The sequence below is a fragment of the Amia ocellicauda genome, chromosome 5, assembly GCF_036373705.1.
Source record: "Amia ocellicauda isolate fAmiCal2 chromosome 5, fAmiCal2.hap1, whole genome shotgun sequence".
Taxonomy (NCBI): Eukaryota; Metazoa; Chordata; class Actinopteri; order Amiiformes; family Amiidae; genus Amia; species Amia ocellicauda.
In genome coordinates this window covers 9,022,839-9,050,152 of record NC_089854.1, presented here as the reverse complement: position 1 = coordinate 9,050,152, position 27,314 = coordinate 9,022,839, and the positions used below count along the sequence as shown (strand labels likewise).

At 39.0% G+C, this 27,314-nt stretch overlaps 1 protein-coding gene across 7 annotated transcripts in view; it reads left to right on the top strand.

Annotated features, from left to right (window-relative positions):
* The window catches only part of tead3a (TEA domain family member 3 a), a 64,788-nt gene that overhangs the window by 10,910 nt on the left and 26,564 nt on the right, over positions 1–27,314 (top strand). For all 7 annotated transcript variants that reach the window (XM_066703598.1, XM_066703593.1, XM_066703600.1 and 4 more), the window contains exon 2: positions 12,745–12,991. In XM_066703598.1, the coding sequence (XP_066559695.1) occupies positions 12,868–12,991 (124 nt within the window). In that variant the 5' untranslated portion in view covers positions 12,745–12,867. The remainder of the gene's footprint in view (positions 1–12,744; positions 12,992–27,314) is intronic.

Here is a 27,314-nt window from a genome sequence, read left to right as displayed (position 1 = left end):
GAACGCCTCCAGCACTTATCTGATCCTCTTATATTGCCTCCTGATAGGGGTCTCTTTCTCTCAAGGTAGCTTTTCAAAACGCACGTCTGTTCCACACTGCCTAAGTCTGTCCTTTTTTGTATTTTTCACAGCTTAAAGGTGGTGGAAGAGTTTGCTAATTAGTGCACGTTCTTGTGGACTAGTTATTAATGCATGCTTTTTTATATATAAATATTTTTTTCAATCTGGTGCACAGATTTTGCTTTGAATCATTTACTACTTATGAAAGAAGAATTGTCACTCACGTTGTACGTGATAGCCCTTATCCAAACCTGCTAAAAATACTGTAATATCTCCTATCAGCAATGTGTTGCCTTTGATCCAAACCCTTTCCTTTATAGTTTGTTTTAAGAAAGTTTTGTAAATGGCAGACATGTTTAAGAAAACAGGCTTTTGCTGTGTGTTTAATTAGCCACTGTAGGCATAATTAGGCCCTTTATGGAGGCCCTGGGGGGGTTGTTCTTGAACTGGGCTAAAGGCAATTGGAGGCTTGTCGTGTTTAGAACAAGATTATCCTACTTGTATGTGTTGTGCTGAACTGGTTAGTTGGAAGTGGCCGCTTTAGTGGGAGTCATTCTGTGCAAAGGATGGACATTTTACAACTCTCCTTTGGTAATTTTTCTTCCTCATCTTGATGTTTTTTATGGTTCAGTTTTAAACCTGCAATGTTGTGATATATGAATGTGTGTGTGTGTGTGTACATATTAAGATTGGGCAATATACTGGTGTCTTTGAAAATATGTGGGGGGATTCATCTTTATCTTTGTTTTGTTTAACGTCTGTTTTTCATTATTAAATGATTTCAGTTTTTAATTACACATAGAATACAGCACACTTATATTCAAAATTTCATCAACTAGGTCATGCTACGCTTTGTCCACTGAAGCACACTAACACTGTAAATAAAATACCACAAGAAAAGGGCTTAAAAATACCAATCTCCAGGAGTCATGAGCTCTTGTTGTCCCCCGGCAGGACGCACTCATTTGTCATTTGTTACCAGTGTTTTGTTACCAGTGTTTTTAAATCAAGCATGATGTTTGATTTTCCTGATTGCATTTTGTTTGTAACATTCCAACTGATGGAATATATTTTTTAAACATCTCCCACTCATATATATATAATATAAACCTATAAACAAACAGACATGCATACTTCTATTTCAATACAGTCTATATATGTGCAACGTAACACTCATCGTCCAGCGTTAATTCATCATCTGCCTGCTGGACTGTGTAACTGTCGGGGAGCATAGGTGTATGTGTGGCCCACATGCATCCGTGTGCACCGAGCATTGCCGTGTCTCTTCGCTCAGCCTCCGAGTGCAGCTGTCTGGCCGCGCGCTCTCTCTCAGCTTTGATTGTTTCCTGAGGCCTGTGCCAAAGCGGAAGTAGGAGGAAGTTATTGGAAGAGTTGGAGAGAATTTATTAGAGCCAAGTGCAGACTGAGGGAGGGGAGAAGCGCTTTGGGGGTGGGGGTGGGGGTGGGGGGTGTAACGCTCGGAGACTGATACAGGCTGGCTTAAGCAATCCTACCAGGATATTGCGGTACTGTGGAGCCAGAAAACTGTTCAAGAAAGTAAAGAATATATTTGCTTTTCTTGAGCCAAAGAGCTGATTTAAAGTCATTTTTGCCTTGTAAAAAGAGTATTACATCCCTTTACTATTAAAGCAGGTAGTAGTTATAAATCTTTGTTTAAACTGGGTTCACCAGTTGATTGTTAACACTTATACCTTGCTTTTTCAAGCATTTTTTCTTTCAGTGAATAAAAACCACAATAAAATAAACCTGTGTAAAACAAATGTATTGAGAGAATAAAATAATGTCTGGAATGTTTCACAAAAAGCTGAACTGCATGCCAACCTGTTGTGAATTGTTAACCTTTTTTTGTTTTAACAAATAAACACTAAGGACAAAATTGTAGCTATGTGTATCCTGTGGATTTGGAAATCCACAGTTTTTTACCATTTGTGCTTTCCTGTAATTGTGGAAGGTGCTGGCCAAACATTCAGACACCCTTATTTTTTCACATCACATGAAGAATAAGTAGAAAGAAAATAAAATAGTACATTTTGGCTCCAACCATAGACTTCACTGGCTAACTTCTGCGATCTACAGTGAGGTTGAAAGATATACCAAGGCCTCATGAACAAACAAAACATCTTTCCTGCTGAGGGCATTGTGTTTTTATTTTCTTCAGGTCCCTCTTTGTTTGTTAACACAGCACTGGTGCTGACACTAGTGCATGCATCCTGAAACTGCTTGGTAAAGTTCTGGGGTTGCAGTTCTTTCTTTCGGCTCAGAGAGGGAACACCCTGCCCTATGGTCACAGTGAGCATCTACTCTGGCCTGGCTTTAAAATGTCTTCCTTATCTGTAATCTGACCTGAGCTAGCAGCTGCCTCTCTGGCTAGAGGTCTGTTGTTCTTCTTTTATTGAGGGGGGTGGGTGTGGGTGAAAGGGGGAGTGGGGGTGGGCTGTACCTCGTGGGATTGATCAGACTTCTGCTGACAAGTGATAAATGCTAGGCCTCCAAAAAATCTAACTTGAAAACCAGGAAGAACTTTCAAACAGACCTGAAGATAAACAAACAACAAAAAACGTTTTACTAGGTGGATAGAGACGAGGGTTTTGATAACAGGCAAGATTTAATATATATAATATATAACTTGGTTCAGCCTCACTGTTTACACATAAATGACAGTACAGTAGTTACAATAGTTTACTCTGAGTTCTGTTTATTTCAAACTGCTTTTTATTTTTATTTTCCCTATTTTAAAATATATTTTACAACTGTTTAGTTTACACACATTTGTCCCTGTCTTGCCATTTCTCTGTATATTTTATAGATACTACTTGTTCCAAAACTTATTTTATTAATAATATCTTCCGAGCCTTACTGTAATATTTGTTTCTTAGCCATGCCCTTTTAAATAACCTAATGGCAAACATTACAATTATTTTGTAAGTCCAGTTATGAAATGGTAGTATGATATGTTGACACTTGAAATTGACCATGTGATAGAAATGCAAATACCATATTTGGAGAATTACCTGGGCACGGTTCAGCAAGGAAAATCATATTTTAAAATCTTGCAAAAATGTTGACACAAGGATCTTTTTAAAGGAAGTCCAAATGTTTAGCCATAACAATCATTGAGAGCGAAAACAAAACCAACAAGTTAGAATAAATAATGTGTGACATTGACTAGAAAAACAAACAAACACAAAATACTCACCAAGACTGTACAGATAAATCACAAAACTTGCAGCCTTTATAGACATTTGAAAACCTAAGTGCTCTAATGTGAAGACTTACAGAAAAAGAATGGGAGATTTCCTCCTTGCATTTCACAGTAAACAAAGACTTGTGGTTTTTAAGGCCTTGTGTGTTGGCTCTCGCTTACTCCCACTTCTCTGCATTTGTGCTTTGTGTTTTTTTTTTTTCTTTCTCTTCCTATCATTTTTTTTCACCCCCTTATAAACTGAAACTGTTGATCGAACGCTCAGACAATGGGCAGGTTTTAGAGTACCCCGTTTTCCCATTCAAAAGCAAGAACCCTTGAAGACCAGCTTTCAGAGAGCTGAACCGTACACCCACTCCGGTAGGCTGGACTGCACAGATTTGGCAATAGGTGTATTTAGTAGTATTCTTTTTGCAGGAGCTCTTCCGAAGTGTGTTTCTTGTGCTTCCCTTTAGTGGTGGTCTTTTCCTTTTCTATTTTGAAAGTTTTCCTGTCAGTAAGAGAGACAGAGTATGCGTTTTTTAACGGCAATAGGTTAGTGATTGTAATCACCTGTGTGATTGTTAAACATGCTGATGACAGTCTGTTTGGACTAAAACATGTTTGTGTCTATTGTTGTCTTTTTAAAATCTGAATAAGAATGAAATTGTGCAAGGATTCTCACTGCACCCCTCTATCAGAGATCTACAAGGGAAATTCTGTATTTCTCTCCTCCTCAGTAATGCATTAAATCAAATTAGTGTATATTCAATTTTAATAGAAATGGATCAGATTGGAGGGCAGGTTGAGCCCAATGGTTCCAGTTTGGACTGCATGACCTGGATTCCCAATGGGGGGGGGGGGGTAGATTGTGCTGACTTCTGATGGGAGTTGGTGGCCAGGCTTGAGTTAGCATTAACTTGCTGCACAACAGCACCCCCCTGTAGATTACCGGGCACCCTTGACCTCTGAGGTGTTATTAGTGAGAGCTGTGTCAGTCCATCCCATAATGCTTTGCACCGTGAGGAAAGATATAGGAGGCAGGGACTCTAATGTTCCAGTAGAGGAGTGTGTGTTCATGACATCTTGGATAGTCGGCTTGTATAGGAGAGGTAGTAGTGAGCCAAGTTGATTGATAAATCATGATTACAAATTGGGATGATGCAACATGGAAAACTCATGGAGGGAGGCTGATACTTGGATAATGTCACCGAAATGCTGTAAGACCTGATAACCAAATGTAACAATTGTTTTGTTACCAGACAGACCATAATGCAATGTATAATAATCTTATTAGTTAAAGCCGAGTGTTTATATAGTGTTTGTCTGCTTGTGTTGGAGAACAGTCTTTGTTCTGTCAGAAGGGTGGTGGGGGGCAGGTCAGTTTGTGGCTTAAGATGGCACTATGGGATCCGAAGGATAAGTCGTTGCCCCCAATTCCATAATTTAAACACATTTTCTTTGGAAGTTTAAGTCATCCCGTCAGCGTAACTTGAGCAAACAATGAAACGATATTTCACTATCTGCATTTAAAACAAAATGTAATTCTTAAAATAATTTCATAAGAAGAATACATTTTTCCACTGCAGATGTAGCCTACATTTAACAGTTTAGGTTAATCAAAAACATCATGGAGTGTTTTGTTCTACTTTTTAATCTGGCCAATGTCGCAATAGTGCTGAGAGGCAAAAACTATTGGAGGAGACTATCTCTTTGAAATGAACAATCTGGTTTTAATGAAGCTCTGAGAAGCGATGTTACCACAGTACCTATCTGTTCTGACGCTTAAATTTCTCTCAAGCCGAAACACTTGCGTTTTCCCAAGAAAACCCTTTTCATGCATAGTAGTTTAGTTTAGCACCCATGCAGAACCACCACATTATAGAGTAAGACTAGCCTACCTGTAGGTTCTTTACAATGGAGTCTAGGTGATCTCTATTGATCCTTAGTCTGCCGTTTACAACATTGTTTTTTCAGTGGAATGGAACTCGTTTCCTTTAACTTGACGTTAAAATAGGTTTAAATAGGTTTTTTGATTGATGCTCATTGCTTTTTTGTTGTGTTTTTCTACCTGAACACTTCTAGGCATTGACCATCCCCTCTGTTCATGGTCATGAGCATCCCAGCATTGTTCCTACCCACAAAGCCTAGAATTCTTGTCTGTCACAGGATGTTTAGCCCAAAGGAGCCCAATATTTAGTTATTTGTTTCCCGTTTTAATCTGGGTTTGAGTCGAATGTGCCTCTGAATGAAGGGTGTACTTTTCCCACAGTTGGATCAGCTTCTCATTCTAGCTGTCATCAGTAAGGTGGCTACCGAACACTTTCGTAACACTTTGATGGTTCCACTCTCTGCCTGCCTTGCTGCAATATAAATGCATTATTATCAGTGTCAATAGCCTTCAAGTTGCTAAATGACTCTCTGCGGCTTCAGACAAGAGGTTTAATTTCCTGCCGCCTAGGTCGTGCTTGGTGCACAGTCTTGTTGTATGAGCTCTGAAGGTAAAATTTGTACTGCAAGTGCAGATCTTGAGGGGAAAAAAACTTCCAAAAAACCAAACGGCTCACGGATGTTGAGGTATGTAGGATTTGCTCAGCTTTTCACCTGATATGCTGGCTAGTTGGTCGCATAGTAGAAAAGGCCTGCATCAATACAGTGAACACAACCTTTGGGAAATGTCAATATGTCAGTCAGAAATAAAAGCCTGGTTTGTCGTAGATGTGATGGTAAGGAGGAAGTGGGCTGTAAACGGCCACCCATGGTGTCTTATTTTGGTGTTAAACCAGGCCAGTACTGAGTTTAGCAAACTGGACTGTCAACAAGATTTGTTGCAGTCTGTAGACAACCCCAACCCCCCCCCCCCTTCCTTGATTTCCTTTGTTTGGCTTTTGTTTCACTCAAACAAAGGGGATTCTGGTCTGGTAATGGAAATGCACATATAGTCATATAGCCTAAACCTTTTCCAGTTTCCAAAAGGAAGAAAATAAAAGACACAAACTGCACCAGTGAATTCAATGCCAAAGCTGGCTCAGTCTGCAGAAAAAGAGCTTCCCATCTTCTGAGTCAAACAGGATGCACTAAAGTAATCTGTGCAAACAACAAGGAAATGGATAACTTATTACAGTAAATAATACTAGCTGTGATTGTTATGAAATAAAGGGAACCAAAGATAAACCTTCTCTACCTCAGAAATAATTGTTGATTTGCAGATCTGATAAGAGAGTTTTGACAACGGTCTTAAAAACTTTCCCTTAAGATTGAAGCTGAAAGTGTCAGACTTTCAGCTTGTTATACAAATAGTTTGCCACACCAGTGTTTTGCTATCTTTGCTTCTACACCATAGAATACCTCAGTATAGATATTCTTTGATATTCAGTGTCTGTGTTCCTTAACTACCTTTTCTTTAAAACTCATGCAGATAATTTAAAATGTAGGGCAAGCTATTAAATGCAGTATTTGTCATGCTGTGCCCCAAAAATACTTACACCTCTGCAGTCATAAGAGTCAACATGACTTAATGGTGGTTGATTATAGCTTTTAAAAGCAGGTAGACTGACACAAAACATTATCCACAGAAAATCAAGGAACTGTGTGGAAACAAAGGAACGTGGTCTAGGCCTTTGCTGTAAACTGGGGGTTTACTGTAGCTTGCAATCTCCCATCTGGCAAAGTGAAAACACGCCACCTCTGTGAACTCTTGACCAGGCTGGTTCGGGAAGGTTTTGTGAGTAATTTGTTAGCGTAACTACTGAAGTTACTGCCTCCTTCCAGTGTGTCATTCATGAGGAAAGCAGAATAAATGGCTAATTGCTTTTTCTTCACTGTAATCCATTTTTTTTAACCAGTCCCTGAACTGTTAATAGTGCTGAAAAATAAATACATTCAATGTATGTATTATTGTTTATTTAACTTTTTACCATTTGAGGTGTAGGTTTGTTTGCAGTATTGTGTGTAAACTAAAACCAAAGACATTATCGGTTTTCAAAACTGCTTGTTTGTGACAGTATAAGACCTTTATGATCCTTGTCTGTAATTGCAGTGTTTGACCCACTACATATTGATGTGAAAGGCCGCAATGTGGAGTATATAAACAAAGCGGCGAACACAGTGCAATTTCCAGAGTTGGATAAACATATTTCTAAAAGCAAAGCTTTCTAAACCAAACAAATTTTATGCAAACAAGCCTTTTAATTTGGGCCTTCTCATTCGAATCCCCTAGTTTGTAAATGTATATATTTGTAGCGTATCAGACTTATTTTGTATTTATTATTAAAACAGAAGTGTAAACATAAAATACAGTGGTATGCAGTGTCTGTAGTACCAAGAAGCAAGGCATATGGAGAATAGTCCTAGAGAGAGCATTCGTTAAAAATCAGTTTTTTTTTTTTTCCCTGTTGGTTTTTGGTTTATATTGTCCCAGATTGTCAGGGGGAAACTGTTCTAAAAGTAGATGCGTCTGTCCGGTCCTGTCAATTTGCCCCAGCAGGCCTTGTCTGGCTTGTAGATGCAGACTAGCTGCATTCCTCCAGGAACAATCCCAGTGTTTTCTGGGGCTGAAAGTGGACGCCTAAATTGGTCAAGCCACCCCCCTATCCCCCCTCCACATGACTTCCCTGGTCTCCTGTCCTTATTTGGGCAGAGACTTTCTGATCGAGGGGGAGGAGGTGGGGAGGAGGGCGGAGGGGTGGTGTGTTTCTCTGGGTGACATTATGGAGCTCCCAGAGGCTAGAGGCAGAACGGCGAACTCACCGCAGTTTCTTAATAAGGAGATGTCTGGAATTTAAGCCTTGTTCTCAGCACTTTTGATTTATGGACTGCAGTTGACAGAGGAGATATTTATTCTTTAAGAAATGTATATATCATACCAAGGCCCACCATAAAAACAAAGCAGAAGGCAATCTAATGTTTTGTTCCAGTAGTTACCATATTATAATAATTATTTCTTACTTTAAGTACAGTCTTAACCCAGTGTAGGTATCAGATTTTATGCTTTTTTTGTGGTTGTTGGGTACATTTCATATCACTAGTTTTTCATATCAAGCTGGGATGTTACATTTTTCTGTTAAATGTAAATGATCTGTTTGTGTAGAAGAAGGACTTTATGCAGTGGTACCAATAGGCATCCACACACCAATTCAAATAGGTGTAAAAAAAGAAAATGCAGGAAATCACTGCAGACAAATATTTTCTGCTACTTCTAATTATATAGTTCAATATTTGCTTGTACCATTGTATTGGCAAATTATTTAAATGAGTGCCCTAACACTAATAAATAGTCTAAATTTAACCCAGTATGTGTGAAGTGGTGTTGCATGTATGCTTTGAATGGCACTTTGGAGCCTAAGTGGACTGGTTTACAGTAGCAGTGGATACAGGTACATGGGGTGCCGGCTGTTTTTATCTTGGATGTTCAGTGGTTTGGTTTGGTGTTGCATGATGTTTCCATAGGCCTCAAAACCAGCAGAGTATCTCCTGTTGATAAGGCAAACCGCTTGTTGTCCTATATCTTCCTTGCTTTTCTCCAAGAACTGCCTTGTTAGGAGATCACTTAATTTAGCTGGAGGGTTCTGTGCAGGGCCCGTTTTTTCACATTTTACAAGTGTAGGCAAAAGCATTTGGGCAGTTTGCAAAATAAAATTAAGATTTTACTGTCAATTTATGCATACCATGAAATATAACATGCAACAAAATAAATGTATACTTTCACAAAGGTATTTGGGCAATCATGGTACGTCATGTAGCAAATTTATGTAAATCCATGCCTTTGTGGTTTTTCAAATTGTTATTTTAAACCCTTTGACTGCATATAATCATGGACTATGTAGGGCTGGAAGCTGTTTTGTTTTTTCTTAAAAGTTTAATTAAAACCTCCAAATCATTTTGTTATTCGTTTTTTTTTCTGCTGAAGACAGATGTCAAAATGTTAGCCACTGGTTTAGTGCGTAGTAGCCTTCCTCATGAATGTATCCTAGATTTGCCATGCTTTTGTATTTGTGGTAACTGCTGCAGTGAACATTGACTATTCGGATAACTCCCAAACCTCTATTTCTTTGTGCACAACGACCAAATCTATGAACGCAAAACAAAAAATACTTAAATACTTGAGGAGTAAATTGACCACAACAGGATGGAAATCGACAACCACAAGAATTCTCTGTGGTGTGGGCCTATTAGCTAGCTCTTTTAACTTTTATTTTTCATTATATTTAGGATTCATTTGCCATATGGACATTTCAGGGACTTAAAATGAACCATGGCATATGTTCTTTATTCTAATGATCAAGTTAATGAATCTTAAAGACTGCAATTAAAAATAACCTGAAATTCTATAGGAATATTACAAAGGTTACAAATGGAAATAGACCATTCTGTCCCTTTTGCTTGTTTGGTAACAAATGAAACTGCTTGAACAATAGGGTTGGGTAGCTTGTTACAGCCCTCCACCACCATCCTTTATTTGAAGAACTGAATACTATTTTCAGTCCTCAAAATCACAACCTCTTTATTTGCTCTGGTGTCCTCCGCTCCTCATTTCATTATTGGTCCACAAGCAGTCCTATGGGTTTGCCTTAACTGATGCATTTACATCGGTAAGGCTGATTTACATGTGGTACACACACATTTTGGCAATGTAGGCTACTCTATACAGTATCCTAAAGGTATAATGCTTTGTATAGTGTTAGTATAACATGCCTTGATTTCTATACTTTTCATTTTCTAATGTTTTGCTGGCCTTTTACCATGCATTTGTGTTTTTATTTTGAAGAGCTTTCAAATGAAGTTTTCTTGTTAGCACTTGGCAACCAAGACACAAGAGGAATGCAGCCGTTTTGCAGAACACAGAATTGAAATGCTTTGTCTCTTCTGGTTTTTGTATACATGATCTGAGATAACAGTTCTTATCTTTGGCAGGAGTTGCTAGTTGTCAGTCGCAAAGATAGATGAGACTGTTATCTCATTTCTGCCTGCGCGTTAATTGGATTAAATTGAAAAAGGCTGTTGGGTGGCTCAAGATGTGTGAGATAAGTATATTTGATTCAATTACATCAAAGGTAAACTGCTAATAACTGTCAGACACCCAATGATACATTTAATAGCTAGTCCTTTCTAATATGTACTTTCAAGATTTCACTATTTACACCATGTGCATCTGTGCTGTATTTTATTTATCAGTATTATTAATCAGGTAAGATCAGTGAATTGGCTACTTTTGAAAATGCCATTATGCTTTCCTGTCTGTTACATTAGGAAACCTTGGAAATTAAAATGTTATAAAATCAATTTAAAAGTGATAGGACTTTGCTTAAGAACAAACACGCTAAGAAAGTGAGCTAACAAAACAGCCTCTTAATACCCCTGAATCATGGTTATCGGGGTGTTCTATCACCAAAACCAAAGCAGTGATAAAGGTAATTGATGTGTTGGACAATTTGCTGCCTTTAGCACAACCAGACATTTATTTGCAGTTATCATTATCACTGGTGTCATTTGGAGTTGAAGAGCCTCTGTTTAAATATCAGATCACTGGCTGAGAACACATGATCGGGTATGTGGCAACTCTGTCGTGCAAATGTTTTTCTTGTGAACGAGTGATCTTTTCTAGAAAACCTTACAAAGAGAGTTTCTAGGATGCTAAACTTGTAGGCTTGTTTTAAAATTGCTTTAGGTCAATGTTTTTCTATCAACAGTAGACATGCTTTTAAGCTCAAACAAAACAAATTTCAAATTAAATAAAAACACAACTGGTACACATTCAGATTATATTTATTCTAGTTTGCAAATATAACTTAATGTATGATAAACCAATGCCTAGACATCATCTGTTTTTCTCCTTAATTGGGTAATGGACCCGGTAAATCTTGTACGACACTAATCTACCTTCACCAGTAATTTCCCAAAAGGCGCAGTAGGTGGCAGCAATAGGAAAAAGTGAAATAAGAATCAGAAATCCAAATAATACACACCTATAATGCATATATATAATGTATATATATATATATATATTTTAAATGCTAGAGAGCCATGGTGCAGTGTCAGTTTTTCAACTTTAACGTACAGATATGGCATTGTACATAAGCATCTTTTGTAGGCTGATGAAAAAATATCACGCGACGCTCGAGTGCTGTCCTGAACCGTTTTTCCTCGGCCTTGTTCCTCTACTCTCCCTGGTGTGCCATTTTCACTACGTTACCATAGGAACATGTGGACGCTATACTGTGTTTACACCGGCCGCTTTTAGGATGGCTCTCTGCCGACTTGGGGCAGTGTGTAAATGCTATAGTTGGACCAAAGCCAGCCTAAAATCCGACCTGAAAAGGGCCTGCTCGAGAGGCGGACCTATGATGGGCTCGGTCCATCCTAACTGCAGTGTAAACGCAGCTGGCCATAGGACGGTTCACGCCCAATGTGACTGTCTCCTGGCACCGCCCCCATGATTTGAGGGTCACTTCAGCCAGGATACTCCTTCAAGTGGAAGACAAAACAAATCTATGAAAAAACATGCATTTCTCAAATCATTACCTGTTGTATATTCTCTTTGCTGCTTTTCTTGGTTAATGAACATAAGAAACGAGAGGAGGCCATTCGACCCATCATGCTCGTTTGGTGCATGGTGTTTACAATAACCAGAAATTAGCAGTTACCCCATGCTGTATATTTTTACCGTTTGCTTGCAGGAAGCATATAATTGACGATTCTGTCAGAATTAGTTTGAAAGCACATGAACTCTCCTAAGAATGATGACATCTGACAAGGTGTTATATAGGTGTCTTGGCTAAGATAAATTAACCCTGGGATATAAAATAGTTTTCAAAAGGAAAAGTCTATTCAGCTGTGAAAATTCCTAAGGAAAATCGATCAGTTTTTTTTTCTTCCACTGGTTCTGGGAATGCATCACATTTCAGTTACAGCACTTACTACCACAAATTACCATATTGGAGTCTTCTAATTCAGTCAGTCACAACTTGGCTAATCTCTTTAATTAAGTTTTTCCTTAATATGGAAATATAAAGCTTGTAAAAGCATTTTCATAACATTTGTCTCACGAGGCAAATAAAGGCTTTGACGTCGAATGTAACGCACATAAAAAGTTAAACTTGAAAATGTAATTTTAATCAATGTGGATAGGTTGAGGAAACAAAAGTGCTCTGTTGAATGTCCCTCTATTAACTGCTTTGAGTGTCTTTCATGGACTGTTGATATAGGAATCCATACAACTTATCTGAACAGTAAAAGCAGATATTAGAATTCTTATAGAACATCTCAAAATCACTAAGTTGTTGTGCTATGCAATTGAGCTATTTCAGAATGGCACTTTCACTGTCATCTCTCCATCTGTGTTGTTCTCCCTGTCGCTCCCAGTCTCTGATGTGGTGACCTTGCATTACTCGACTCTTTCGTGAACTTGGTTTGATTTTTGGTGCATGGATTTGTGTTTGAGCACAGGTTGGTAAAAGTCTCTCTTTCTTTCCCTATCTTTGTAGTCCTCTATCCAGGGCTCAACGTTGGGCCCAGGGGGAGCCGCCACCATTGCGTCCAACGAGTGGAGTGCGAACGGCAGCCCAGAGGAGGGGCGGGAGGATGGGGGCGACGGGCTGGACAAAACCATGGATGGGGACGCTGAGGGGGTGTGGAGTCCCGACATCGAGCAGAGCTTTCAGGAGGCACTGGCCATATACCCCCCCTGTGGCAGACGCAAGATCATTCTCTCCGATGAGGGAAAGATGTATGGTGAGTGAAGCATTGAGTCCAATCGCCAAGAATCATGCGGTGGACTCCCGACTGGATCCACCAGTAATGACGTTGCCTCCATGCTAGGCTACATCATAACCAACTGTAATTGAGATTTGGTTAATGGGATGTCACTGTCGTGGGGTTTTTTGGGCTCGGGTATTTGAGCATTGAAAGAGATGTTGACTTCCATTCGTGATATCTGGTTCTAGTTCAAAGTACAGTAGGGAAGACATAAAGGAGGGGCAGGGAAGAAAGAAGGTTTTAACTGCATTTACAAATATTTTAAAGATAATATTTGCCTCTATTCATCGAGATTAAACCTGTTTATAATCTCCCTCAGTTTAGAAGGGAACATTTTCAAAGGGTAAAGATCACAAACAGGTGAGAGAGATTCACTTGAATGGAAGTTAATCAGTGATTTAAAAGAGTAGTAGATGGATACAATTTTAATGTATACACGAGGAGCATCTTCAAAAGCATCTGAACACCATATCTGGTTTTGACAGTCATGATAGTGTGGCTAGGTCCTGACGGTGGAATTTTGGATTGCATAAGGAATTGAACCATCAGTGTGTAATGTAGGGCAGGCAAAGGGTTATTTCATTAAACCAATGGGACATTCATTGGATTCTTGGATCTCCCACACAGACTTCACAAAAAAACTTCGTACCTTCACAGTATTTGGTCCAATCACCTCTGCTTTATGCTTGAGAATATATACTTTTTAAATGAAATGTTTTCTCTCATGAACCATCAACATTAGTGCTTCAGGGTATTTTTTTTATTTCTGTAGATGTGAGGAAGCCTTTGTTATGTTGTGATGTATTTTACTGCAGCAAGAACATAAAATTAAATCAGCTTTAGAACTTGGGTCATCAAACTGGGAAAGGGATAATGATTTTACGACTGTGGAACTTAAAGTAGTGGTTCCCTTGGTGCCGTCCGATAGATAATATATGAAAATGCTGTTCTGTGGTTATATTAGAAATGCCTCGCTCCCTTAAGTTGGAAACTGGGCCAAGCCAAACTGCTGCAATTGTTTTGAATTATATGTGATTCATACATGTGACACATCTCCCTTCTAATTCAGAAGAAAAACATGGTGAAATTCCCCCTGTTGCTATTAAATAAGGTAGGTACGCCATGGTATTGTAATTTGTCTGTCTCTCACTCTGAATTGAGTCAATGGCTGTATACACATTTTCAACATAGCCTTACCTATGTGTATTTATATCATAGAACAACATAATGGCATTAAATTGAATTTTATCCTGGGAGGTCTGTTAAAAGTATGACTAGTTTGGCAAAAAATTACTTCCATCTCAGACAGTACTGTGTACCTGTGAGTCAGTGTATTCTGCTAGCTAGAATAACTGCATTACTTTCTTTAACTCTTTATTTCCGCAGTATTAACAAAACACTTTTACATACATATTTTACATTTAAAGTTTTTTAAATTTGTAAAGCATCTGTAAGAAGGAAAGGGTAGGTAATAATAAACCTTAGCCATTTAAATATAATCTCTTCGGTATGATCTGGAGTCAAATGAAAACACTTGGTGTGTACTTCAAATTAAAAAAAGAAAAGGAAAAAGAGTGGGGATGTAGCCAGCTGTTGAAAGCTGTGTGCTGTTTGAGAGATCCCCATTGTTCAGAGGCATGACAGGAGCGAAACCTTTGTGTGCCTGGCAAGAGGGAGGATTTAGAGAATGCGATTTGCTTCTGTTGCGTGGAGAGAAGGAGGAGGGAGGGTGAGAGGGATTGTGGTGGTGGTGTGTGGGGGTGGGGGGGTCGTATGTATTTTGACCCTTGTCTCCTCCTGTAGAATAGGCCTGGAAAGAGTCCCACATTCCAATCATTTTTCCCCCGCTAGTGAGGGACAGGCATTCCTCAGCGGCTCAGGCCCAGCCTACGGCCCTGTGACAGGAAATATAATCCTGATGCGACAGAAAGGGAAGGTTTGTTTCAACGGCCAGGCATTTTGTCCTTTTGTGGAAGTGCACAGCGGCGAGCTCAGGGCGGTTCTCTGTGCGTCTCCTCGGCGGCTATCCCCTTTCACACTCGACGAGATAAACCAACCTCCCTCCGAGACACTGGCACCCTCCTCCTCTCTCAGACCCTCGACCCTGCCAATATCGGTGTCATGATATAATTCGGTCTCCATAGACAGCGTCACGATACACGAGCGCAGTGAAACGGAGGAAATTAAGCCGGTTCTGAATGAGGGTTGTTTAAAGACCTTACGTAAACTGTTTTGGAAGGCCTGTGTGCAAAGAACAATTGTTAATACTGCTTGTATACAATTGATGTATATGTTTAGCAGATGACAAATATTCTCAATTTCCTGATGATATAGAAGTAGCTGTTGATGCAGTATTAATATATACTTTAATATTTTATTTCGGGGCATTATATAATCTTAATCACGTAATCTTTTTCAAATAAGATTTGTTCAGTTTTTCACCTCACTTTAAAAGGTTGCAGTAATGCAGTTCTCAAGTCTTTAAAAAAGGGAATAGAGTGATGTTAATTTAGTCTGCATTGGCTACATTTTAGTGTCACTCAAGAAGATGAAAATCGTGTGGCTTTTTAAACTGTGACTAATGAAGCCATTCTTGCAGCAGCCATTCTTTCAACAGTCATGTGCAGCGGTCTGCAGTTAGTCAGACCAATTATATATATTTTGACTAATTGTTTTAGTTGATTTGACTTTCATTTACAATCTCATGACATTGTGCAGTTGAGGTTCACCTGATGAACTCTGATCAGAATGTACATTTGAGTGCCAAAGGAAAAACTATGCAACAGTTTGATTGACATAATGGAGACTGTGACAACAACAAAACAAAAACAGCCTACATTAACGCTGAGAATACGTGCCACTCTACGAAATGCCTCTTTGTGTGGGATGCATTGTAACTTGTATCGGTGCTGCAGTGGATATTCGGCTATCCAGAAAAGAAAGGCATTGAAAAATTCTTTGCTTTTATATATTAATCACAGAAACATGTTGTTAAGCATTTTCTCCTGCTTAACGGCCTTAATTGGTTTTAAAGCCAACTGAGGTTTAATGAAAAGCAGAGGTGGTAATAAAATAACCCTAATCGCATGGTTTTAAAAACATTCCACTGTGTTTAAAGGTATTTTATTCACATTAGATCATATATATAAACACATACAAACCCTCACACTGACGAAGGTAAAGACTTACATTGGTTTACATGATCTAACACTTCGGTGCATCTAAACAAAAGTCCACTGATTTATAGTAGAATGACACCTACAATTAATCTTTTCAGAAAGTCAAAACAGAAGGTAGGTGCAAATTTATAAAACGACTTGGTGTTGAAAGCACAGTGCTGAAAATGCTTAAAATGGAAAAGAAAAAAACACACTTGGAATGATCTCACTGTCAGCTGTTCGGACTTCCCAGAACCACTATCAAGGTCTAGCTTGGAAAAACTAATGGGCGGTCTGTGTGTCATGAAAACTAGACAGTACTGTAAGGAGTTGCGTTTCTTGTGGACAGTGGGAGGGTTGGTGGGGCTGAGGGGCTTTTTTAGAGTGCAAGGTCAAACTGGAAAGCTCTCACAGTCCTGAGACTCAGACAATAAGTCTCTCCGTTAGTTATTTATCTACTTTCATCGTGAGGGGGTGGAGATATCAGGAGAACATCAGTTAGCACAAACTGTCCAGTGCATTGACAGAAAGGCACATCTGGTCCTGGGGCAAAAGAGCACTGGGGGGAAAGGCTACGAGGTGATCATAGGCCTCAACAGTCTTGCCAGACCTCAGACAAGTGTTAGAGGCATTAAGAACCCCCACCATCCCCTGCCAGCAACAGTCAGCGTGACACAGTCGACTCAGAAACCAGCACCTGCCGCCACGGCGTCTTGTATTTTTCCATATAGTGACGGGAAGGAGGTGTGTGTTGGGGGGGGGGGGGTGAAACTTTAGCCTATTATTCTTTTGTCAGAGGAACACCATTCTCATTTATTAGTTAGCTTTTTGTGGTTTCTTTCTAAAGAGAATATCTATAATGTTAGGAACTTTTTTAACCCCTGTAAAGAATTCATTTTTCCATTTTCCATATTTCATGTTTTGTTTTAAAAAGAAAAATTAGGCTAGTATGTTATGAAGTTAATAAGAATATCACAAGTGCTCGTTAAAGCAAACCAGATACAAATGGGCTGGCCTTTCTTTCAGAAGAGAGATGTCAAAACACTCATTACACCTCAATGTATTTAGTTCCAGAATTGGAAGATTAATGTAGTGAAGACACCTGCCACGCGTACTCCTCCGTCTGTTTGATGCTCTTCAAATAGTTTCAGAAATGAAAGAGTGTTTAGAAATAAAAGCACACTTGTAAGCTTCTTACCATGTTCAAAAGCTTTATTTTCCCAGGGGTTGGCCACACTGTTTCCACTTCATTTGGCACTTTTTTTTTTTTTTTTGTAAAAACCGAAAACAAAGCTGCAATCAATGAGCATCAATTTAAATGCAAGGGTATTTAGTTACTCAATAATTGTTTAAAGATAGAAAGGTATAATTTAAAAAGAATTGATGCATCCGTGTTAATCGAAATCAAATCTTATGACTTTTTATAGAATGAACACAAGTCCAATGTAGAAAGCTGAGTGATCAAAGTATACTTAATTAGTTTTCTGAGAAATAAGTGATACACATGTATTTCCTCACTTACTGTAATGTTTACAGAGCCTAAATGGCACAGTGACCAGAGTAATCTAATATCAATTTAGTCTACTGTTTGTGTGGAAAAATTCTTGGAAGTACAGTGTTCAGGAGTCTGGGGAAAGTGAGGAAAATAACTGGCTTCTTTTCAAAAGCACAGAAAATACTTTTATTTTAGCAAGATGAAACATTTTTACATTTTTGGAGATCTAAAGCTGTCAAAGAGGTATTTTGTTTAAGTAGTTTTTTTGGCCTTGGATAGTCATACCCCTTCTTAAAAATGAAGGGTGATTACGAGGGGATTTGTTTCAAGTATATAAAATCCTAAATTGAATGGACAGGGATAACCCAATGGACCACTTCAAGGTCAAATGTGAAACAGATGGCAAAAGTGGAAATTCCAATTAGGTACGTTTAGGTCTGGAAATAAACAGCACATCTTTACACGGAGAGCTGTTAGTCAACTACGTATTTGAAGCTGACAACGGGTGCCTTCAAGAAACAGCTGGATGAAATCCTGAGTTCGATTTAACTACCAAAAACCAAACTTGCAAAATTGGCCAAATGGTCCCCTCTCATTTGTAACCCTCTGCTGTTCAGTGTTTTCACAGCTGGATTCAATTTTGACATGACTAACTTTCTATCTGATGTCTTTTTCTTACCATCAATTACTTTACCGTTCAAGTGGTGACACTGACGTGACGCATAACACTGGTGAGACCTTAATTTTCCCTGAAAATATGCACATAAACGTGTTCTCCTCACAGGACTTAACCAGTAAAAAGCAGTTTATGGTTCAATCTTTCAGACACAGATGTTGTGGATAATATCAGAAGACGGTCAATATAGGAAAATCAAATGTGGTTCAGGGAAGTTAATGAATGAATGGCTGAACCTGTTCTGTCAGACGCGTTTCTTCTATTGAGGTCGAGGTGAAGGTACACTAATACTCAAGTCAAGAATGAGTGGTTTATTAGCTGAACAGGCATTTCCACATGCAAGGCCAAAATGACTGTGAAGTAAGCCTTAATGTGGTGTTAGAATTAATTGTTTCAAGGTAGCTGAGAAACGGTATTTGTTAATTGAGATCTCAGGAATGAAACCGTTAAATCTGTATGCACTGGGAAACGTCTGGTTTTAATTAAATGGGACCCTGTTAACTAAGAAATATTGAGTAGCCGAGTAGGAAAAGTCGACTTAATGCCCGATTCTGTCCTTTCTATATTAGCGCGCGTTTTGCACTGGTCCTTAGTGACAGCTGGGCGGCATTATGAAGCAAAGGGGAAGGAGGGGGAAAGAAACAAAACCACTAAAAAAAAAAAAAAAAAAAACATCCCTCTTTCTTTCTGGGAGACTTGGCTGTTCCTGTTTTTCATGATCAGTCTCCTGACAAGTCTATGCCTGTCACAGCGATTACCGGTTTGTGCCTGAACAAGCCTAAGACAAGCTCTTCAGAAACACACACACACACACACACACACACACACACACACACACACACACATACATACACACACTTGCATACAAGCTCTCACACGTACTCTAACACACACACACACACACACAAACACTGTTAAGCCCTAACACACCACACTGACTGTAACCTAAAGCTGAAGTGAATGCCTCAGGACGTGTGCTTTTAATGTCTCTTGACTCACAGCATTACTTTGGTTTAGGTTAGCAATCATAATGATTTGCATTACAGCTCAGCTCCCCTATGTAATGATTAAAAAATCCAGTACATATGTGTGTTTGTTAATTTCAGGGAACTCCATAAAGTATTTTCAAAACAATTAGGGTTGTATGCTTTATGGCCTATATAGTTCAAGCATTTTTTTTTTTTTGCCATGTCAAATTAACTGGCTTTTGTTAAAAAGGAGGAAAAAACTAAAAAAATAAAAATAGCCCCCGGGGAACTCTTAAATTACTACTGTGAATGATTTATGTGTCACTTTGTAGCTCCCCTTTTTATTTCTATTTTTTGTAGAAAAAATGTGCATAAACTTTGTTTGGTTGTAAATGTTTCATGACTTTAGCCCCAAGTCTTTTTAACTTTTTGCTTTGCTTACTAGGTAGAATTCAATAAAATGAATTACATATTTAGCAGGCTTACACCTCACCTCTTGTCTGCCCTCCAACTACCAAACCGTATTGTGTATTAAATACGATTACAGAAAAAACATAGGGAAAGTTGAGGATCTTTAAATGTTTGAAATCGGACATATCTGTAATACTTTATTTTGTCAAATGGGAAAATATTTCACATCTTACAATTTCTATATACTACTAGTATTCTATAAATCTCTTAAGTTTCCACTTTGGATGATTTTTTGTTTTTCTGAAACCCCAGCACAGTTGCCATAACCGGTTTAAAGTCTCCTCTTATCTGCGTATCTTAATCCACCCCTTTATCTCTCTGAAGTTTATTGATCTTGTCTTCTAAAATGAATTACTCCCCCCTCCTTTTCTTGCACTCTTTCCAGAGCAGGTTGTGAAACACTTTTCTTTTTTGCTTTGCTAAATCAATAGTATGTTTTTCTTTGTGTGGTTTCCTTTGAGAAGTGCACCATACACTGGCAGCTTTGTTTTTGAAGTTTATCCCTAACCTTAGACACCTTACAAGGAAACTTTGAAAGAGCACCTCCCCCCAAGACACATCCAGCAAGGTGTTCTATTAAGATTTAGCTGTATAAAGGGCTGCAGTTTCTGTTTGTTTGTTTTTCCATGAAGTTCGCAAAATGAAGCATGCAGCTGTCTTTGTTTTACCCCATGACATCGTTTCTGCCTATCTTCACCATCATATGTTTATTTTGAACTCGTTAGCGTTTGTTAATAATTATTAAAAAAAAAAGTCCGTCTTTTAAGAGCTGGTTTAAAACAAGACCTAATCAACAACAAAAAAATCCTAAAACGAACATTTAGGGCTTTGTTTTTGACCTGCTTCTTATTAAACTTGTTGCATTGTCTCTTTCCTCAATCACTGATTTGCGTACTTTACAGTATCTCAGTCTGGTCAAATAATCTGAAACAGTTCAAGCACTGTTTTGAATTAGAACAGCAAGTTTTGTGAAGACGTAAACCGGATTCAGCTGCATAATAATAATGGAAAAAAGAGATAGACAGGAAACTAGTCAGCAATATCCTAAAAAGGTTTTCATCAGGTTATTCAATGTCCTGTTAAGACCTCAGCATTGAATTGTGTGTTCTGTTTTGGCTCACGAGTTAGCACTGAAGATTTGGGGAGAATTCATAAACGGGGTCCAGACCTGTGACCAAAACTTTCACATTAACAACCTTCCACTTGGCATTGTGACACCAGTTTTTTAACGTTGCCACTGATTTCAAGTGCAGTGAGTTATTTACACCATGCCTATGTGGTTTTAGTTTTTCAGGTGGCAACTGATTTTGTGGTATTTCTAAAAGGTTAATCAAGGTAGACCTAATTCTTTTGGCTCTGGAATAGATATTGATACAATTTGTCATGCACATACCTGAAATAACTTACACTGTGAATCTGATGGGGTCGGTGTTCCAGAGGTGTAATTAAGTACTATATAAAACAAGTTTACACAAGGAGCCCTATACTATATATCTTTGCTTATTGCTCACTAGATCATTTCCCAAAACAGTGAATTCTGGGAGGCATTTTCTAAATATTTAAATGTATACATCATTTAAGAGGCTTCCTTTACCGATTAGCATCTCAGGAAATGTCCTTATGATCTCTAGCACATATTAAAAATGCCCACCAGAAGGCACATTTTTGGAAAACAGTCTGATCATATGCTGTCATTTAGGGATCCTGACAAGTAAGCAAAGATATTTAATACTATAGCTACAGGTGTAAATGTATAAAACAAATATATGTGTATATAGGTATAGGTAACCCGGGAGCTGCTGTGACGCATTTAATGAGACTTTTTTTTTTTTTTTTTTTTTAATGGCTGAAGTGCTACAGGTCTCTGGTCACTGCATGGTCAGGGCCCTATAGTCCAGGTAAAAAATACCCTACAAACTTCAGTCAATTTTGGTGATGCATCTTCATTTGGTTAGTCATGGTAAGGGAAGGGATCTACCAAAAGAGGATATTTTGGAAGCTGAAGGCAGTTTCCATGACAGCGATCATGGTATCCTCATCCACCGTCTCATATTAGGAGATTTTTTATATATAATATATATACACTCACCTAAAGGATTATTAGGAACACCATACTAATACTGTGTTTGACCCCCTTTCGCCTTCAGAACTGCCTTAATTCTACGTGGCATTGATTCAACAAGGTGCTGAAAGCATTCTTTAGAAATGTTGGCCCATATTGATAGGATAGCATCTTGCAGTTGATGGAGATTTGTGGGATGCACATCCAGGGCACGAAGCTCCCGTTCCACCACATCCCAAAGATGCTCTATTGGGTTGAGATCTGGTGACTGTGGGGGCCAGTTTAGTACAGTGAACTCATTGTCATGTTCAAGAAACCAATTTGAAATGATTCGACCTTTGTGACATGGTGCATTATCCTGCTGGAAGTAGCCATCAGAGGATGGGTACATGGTGGTCATAAAGGGATGGACATGGTCAGAAACAATGCTCAGGTAGGCCGTGGCATTTAAACGATGCCCAATTGGCACTAAGGGGCCTAAAGTGTGCCAAGAAAACATCCCCCACACCATTACACCACCACCACCAGCCTGCACAGTGGTAACAAGGCATGATGGATCCATGTTCTCATTCTGTTTACGCCAAATTCTGACGCTACCATCTGAGTGTCTCAACAGAAATCGAGACTCATCAGACCAGGCAACATTTTTCCAGTCTTCAACTGTCCAATTTTGGTGAGCTTGTGCAAATTGTAGCCTCTTTTTCCTATTTGTAGTGGAGATGAGTGGTACCCGGTGGGGTCTTCTGCTGTTGTAGCCCATCCGCCTCAAGGTTATACGTGTTGTGGCTTCACAAATGCTTTGCTGCTTACCTCGGTTGTAACGAGTGGTTATTTCAGTCAAAGTTGCTCTTCTATCAGCTTGAATCAGTCGGCCCATTCTCCTCTGACCTCTAGCATCAACAAGGCATTTTCGCCCACAGGACTGCCGCATACTGGATGTTTTTCCCTTTTCACACCATTCTTTGTAAACCCTAGAAATGGTTGTGCGTGAAAATCCCAGTAACTGAGCAGATTGTGAAATACTCAGACCGGCCCGTCTGGCACCAACAACCATGCCACGCTCAAAATTGCTTAAATCACCTTTCTTTCCCATTCAGACATTCAGTTTGGAGTTCAGGAGATTGTCTTGACCAGGACCACACCCCTAAATGCATTGAAGCAACTGCCATGTGATTGGTTGGTTAGATAATTGCATTAATGAGAAATTGAACAGGTGTTCCTAATAATCCTTTAGGTGAGTGTATATATTTAAACTTGCCAGATCCTAAACTTGATATTTTACGTTATATCAGCTATTCCTATTCTTTTTAGTTTGTAGCCTCCAAGTAATATGTGCACATACTGTTAAGTCTTTAGTGACATCATGTTGCTCAATGTTGCTCAGTCTTACATAATGAAGTGTCTGCTGTAGGAGTCATAGTTCTGCCCTCTGTTCATTATTGCAAAGGGCTAATGAGAACTTTCTGATTCAGCACCAGTCACCCAGGATTACGGTGCCTGGGAATACTTTAAATCATTTACACACATAATCTGTCCAAGAAATACTGCTAATAATAATCCTCCTCATCGTAATCATTATCATCATACAGTGGTAATTCCACCCAATGCCGTTGGGAATTCTGAATTCAGTTTGTCTGATTAGTCACAATGCATTCACACATTTCTTGTATTTATATGTGTGAGTGTGTTTATATATATTTATGTGTATGTATGTATATACATTATGTGTGAGTGTGTATATAAATGTATATGTATGCGTGTGTGTTTATATATGCTGGGGGTAGAGGTGGGATGAAGAATATATATTTACATTATCAATGACACTGCTGCAGACAAATATTGAAGAGCTGTGTTGTTTTTTAAATTTACTGTGGTGTAAACTGAATGCAAATCTATGCATACTCAATTTGCATTTTTTTAATGTAGTTTGTTACCCATCTCTCTAATATTTCTCATTTGCTACATCACTACAGGGAAACCAGTAAAAATCTGTAATCTCCCCCCCTCTCTCTCACACACACACTGTGTGTCAGCTGCTTTTTAAATGTAGTGGCCCGTTCTTGGTGCCTAAGAGGCCTGTTGTGAACAGCTGTGCTTCAGCTGTCCCCTCTGATTTATTTTGTCTGCAGGGGTCTTGTCCTGTTCCTTGTCCTCATACGAAAGGGGAGAATGGGGCCTCAGTCAGGTCTGGGAGTCACTGCGCAGCGGCTGAAAACCAGGGATTTAGCTCGCTACAATCAGTTGTTAACTGCACCATTCAGTTCAAATCAGATGAACCGAAGTGCCCCTTTGTTTGTTTCAGCCACTGCCCCCCGGCAAGCCAAGATTGTGCATGTTACTGGACGTTGTGTTAAATCTGAGATGTTTGTTATATATCTACCTATAGAAGATCTGTAGATTTGCCTATGAAATGAGATCTCAATAAAATAAATCAACCACCCCTGACAATTTACTATGTAACTAAAAACACACTTTTTGTATTTTTTTGGTTCCAAACTCTTCCTGGTACATTCATGGTCATGCTAGTTTTTAATTTAGAAACCCTGAGTCCTTAGAAATTATTGCTCTGGTCTCTTTCTGTAAAGTTTGTTTTTAGATTCTTTGAAAACCTAATGCACAATATACTGATACAATTTTTCATGTTAAAACTACACAGGAGGTTGAATCTAAAACCGTATATATATAATTATATATATATATTTTTTTATTAATAAATGAAATCCATCTCTCATGGAGGGATTTATTGCACTTTTTAATGAACCCACATCAATTTTCCTGTACATATATAAGAATATACAGTACTCTGCAAAAGTTTTAGGCAGGTGTGAAAAAATGCAAAGTGAGTGAACAGAAGAAAAATCTAAATCAAATCCTTATTTGGTGTGACCACCCCAACAATTATACCAAACAGGTGCTAATGATCATCAATTCAATATGTAGGTTGAAACACAATCATTAACTGAAACAGAAACAGCTGTGCAGGAGGAATAAAACTGGGTGAGGAACAGTCAAACTCGGCAAACAAGGTGAGGTTGCTGAAGACAGTTTACTGTCAAAAGTCATACACCATGGCAAGACTGAGCACAGCAACAAGACACAAGGTAGTTATACTGCATCAGCAAGGTCTCTCCCAGGCAGAAATTTCAAGGCAGACAGGGGTTTCCAGATGTGCTGTCCAAGCTCTTTTGAAGAAGCACAAAGAAACGTGCAACGTTGAGGACCGTAGACACAGTGGTCGGCCAAGGAAACTTACTGCAGCAGATGAAAGACTTGTCATGCTTACTTCCCTTTGCGATCAGTAGATGTCCAGCAGTGCCATCAGCTCAGAATTGGCAGAAAACAGTGGGACCCTGGTACACCCATCTACTGTCTGGAGAAGTCTGGTCAGTGGCCTTCTTGGAAGACTTGCAGCCAAAAAGCCATACCTCTGATGTGGCATCAAGGCCAAGCAACTCAGCTATGCATGAAAACACAGGAACTGGGGTGCAGAAAAATGGCAGCAGGTGCTCTGGACTGATGAGTCCAAATTTGAAATATTTGGCTGTAGCAGTTTTTTTGCCGAAGGGCTGGAGAGCGGTACATGAATGAGTGTCTGCAGGCAACAGTGAAGCATGGTGGAGGTTCCTTGCAAGTTTGGGGCTGCATTTGTGCAAATGGAGTTGGGGATTTGGTCAGAATGAATGGTCTCCTCAATGCTGAGAAGTACAGGCAGATACTTATCCATCAAGCAATACCATCAGGGAGGCATCTGATTGGCCCCAAACTTATTAAGCAGCATGACAATGACCCCAAACATATAATGCAAGCCATTAAGAACTATCTTCAGCGTAAAGAAGAACAAGGAGTCCTGGAAGTGATCATCAACATCAACATCATCGATTCGGTCTGGGATTACATGGAGGGAGAAGCAGCTGAGGCTGCCTAAATCCACAGAAGGACTGTGGTTTGTTCTCAGAGATGTTTGGGCCAACCTACCTGTCGAGTTCCTTCAAAAACTGTGTGCAAGTGTACCTAGAAGAATTGATGCTGTTTTGAAGGCAAAGGATGGTCACACCAAATATGAATTTGATGTTGATTTTTCTTCTGTTCACTCACTTTGCATTCAGTTAATTGATAAATATAATCTATTAACATGTCTATTTTTGAAAACATTCTTACTTTACAGCATTTTTTCCGCACATGCCTAAAACTTTTGCACAGTACTGTATGTTTTATTGAATTGGCAGCAGTTCAAAATGTTGGTAATTTCCTCTAAGGCTGAGAGAGATTTTCATCTCTGTTTGTGGATTCCTTTGGTCAGGAGTAGCAAACGTTCTTAATAGGACTGATATCTGTCGTGTACAGCTTTATAAACCTAGCCCATTTCGTCATCCATCATTCATCATTCATCATTTATTGTTCATCATTTTGGCTCACTCTCAGCCCAAACCTCATCCTTTGGTATCTCTTCAAAAGAGATCTCTGGAAAAAATATAGAAACCACTGAGATTTTTGTTTCAATAACCCTGTGTCCATTTTCCATAACTACAAAATAAATCATGGCACAGCAAATACATTGAAGGAATATATATCAAGATTCTTTGTAACCACACTGTGTCATTCATTGTGCAATTGGATCAAACTCGGTAGCCTAATATAAGAGCTGGAAGAGCACCAGCAAATTGTTTGGCTAGCCACCATGTTTTTTTTTTTCCCCCTGTATTGGTGAACTTTGTTGGAAATGCATGTATAGGTTAATGTAGATGCCTGGGTTTTCCTAACCCATAAATACGCTATTTATTAACAATACAGTTCTTTGCTTTAATGATAACTCAGTTACATTTTGTTTGAAATTAAATAAATGCATGCATGCATACATACATGTATATGATAATGAGATATACAATACACTATATATATATATATATATATATATATATATATATATATATATAAAAAATATATATATATATTTATCTACACTCCCTACCCCAAAACCTCCAAGGGTTAAGGCATAGTGTGGAGGATGGCAGCCCTTAATGGTCACACTGCAGGCTCCTGGTAAGATACAGGAGTTTTTTTTGCTGGTGGCAAACTGGGCAAGTCCACACAACCCTGGCCGCAATTGGACAATTACATGCCTCCCCATGGGGAATCCCAATGGCATAGTCCCCATTCAAACCAATGCCATCTGGACTATAGGTCTCAGCCTTCTCTCTGAGGCTTGGACTAGTTAAGGACAAGTTCATAGGAATTCAAGTTGGCGTTCGTCATAAAAAATTGGTACGCCATCCAAACGGGTACTCGTGCGCAATTGTGAGATGAACAGGGACAGCCATTTTGTGTTCACAAGAAAGTATCTAATAAATGACTGAAGCTGTACTTGGATTGTCTGTGGGTGGAAAGTTTTGAAACCAAAAAAACAAGCAAACTAAAAAAATAGATCTTCATTACCCTTGAGGTCCTGAGGGCATCTTGTCGAGTTCCACC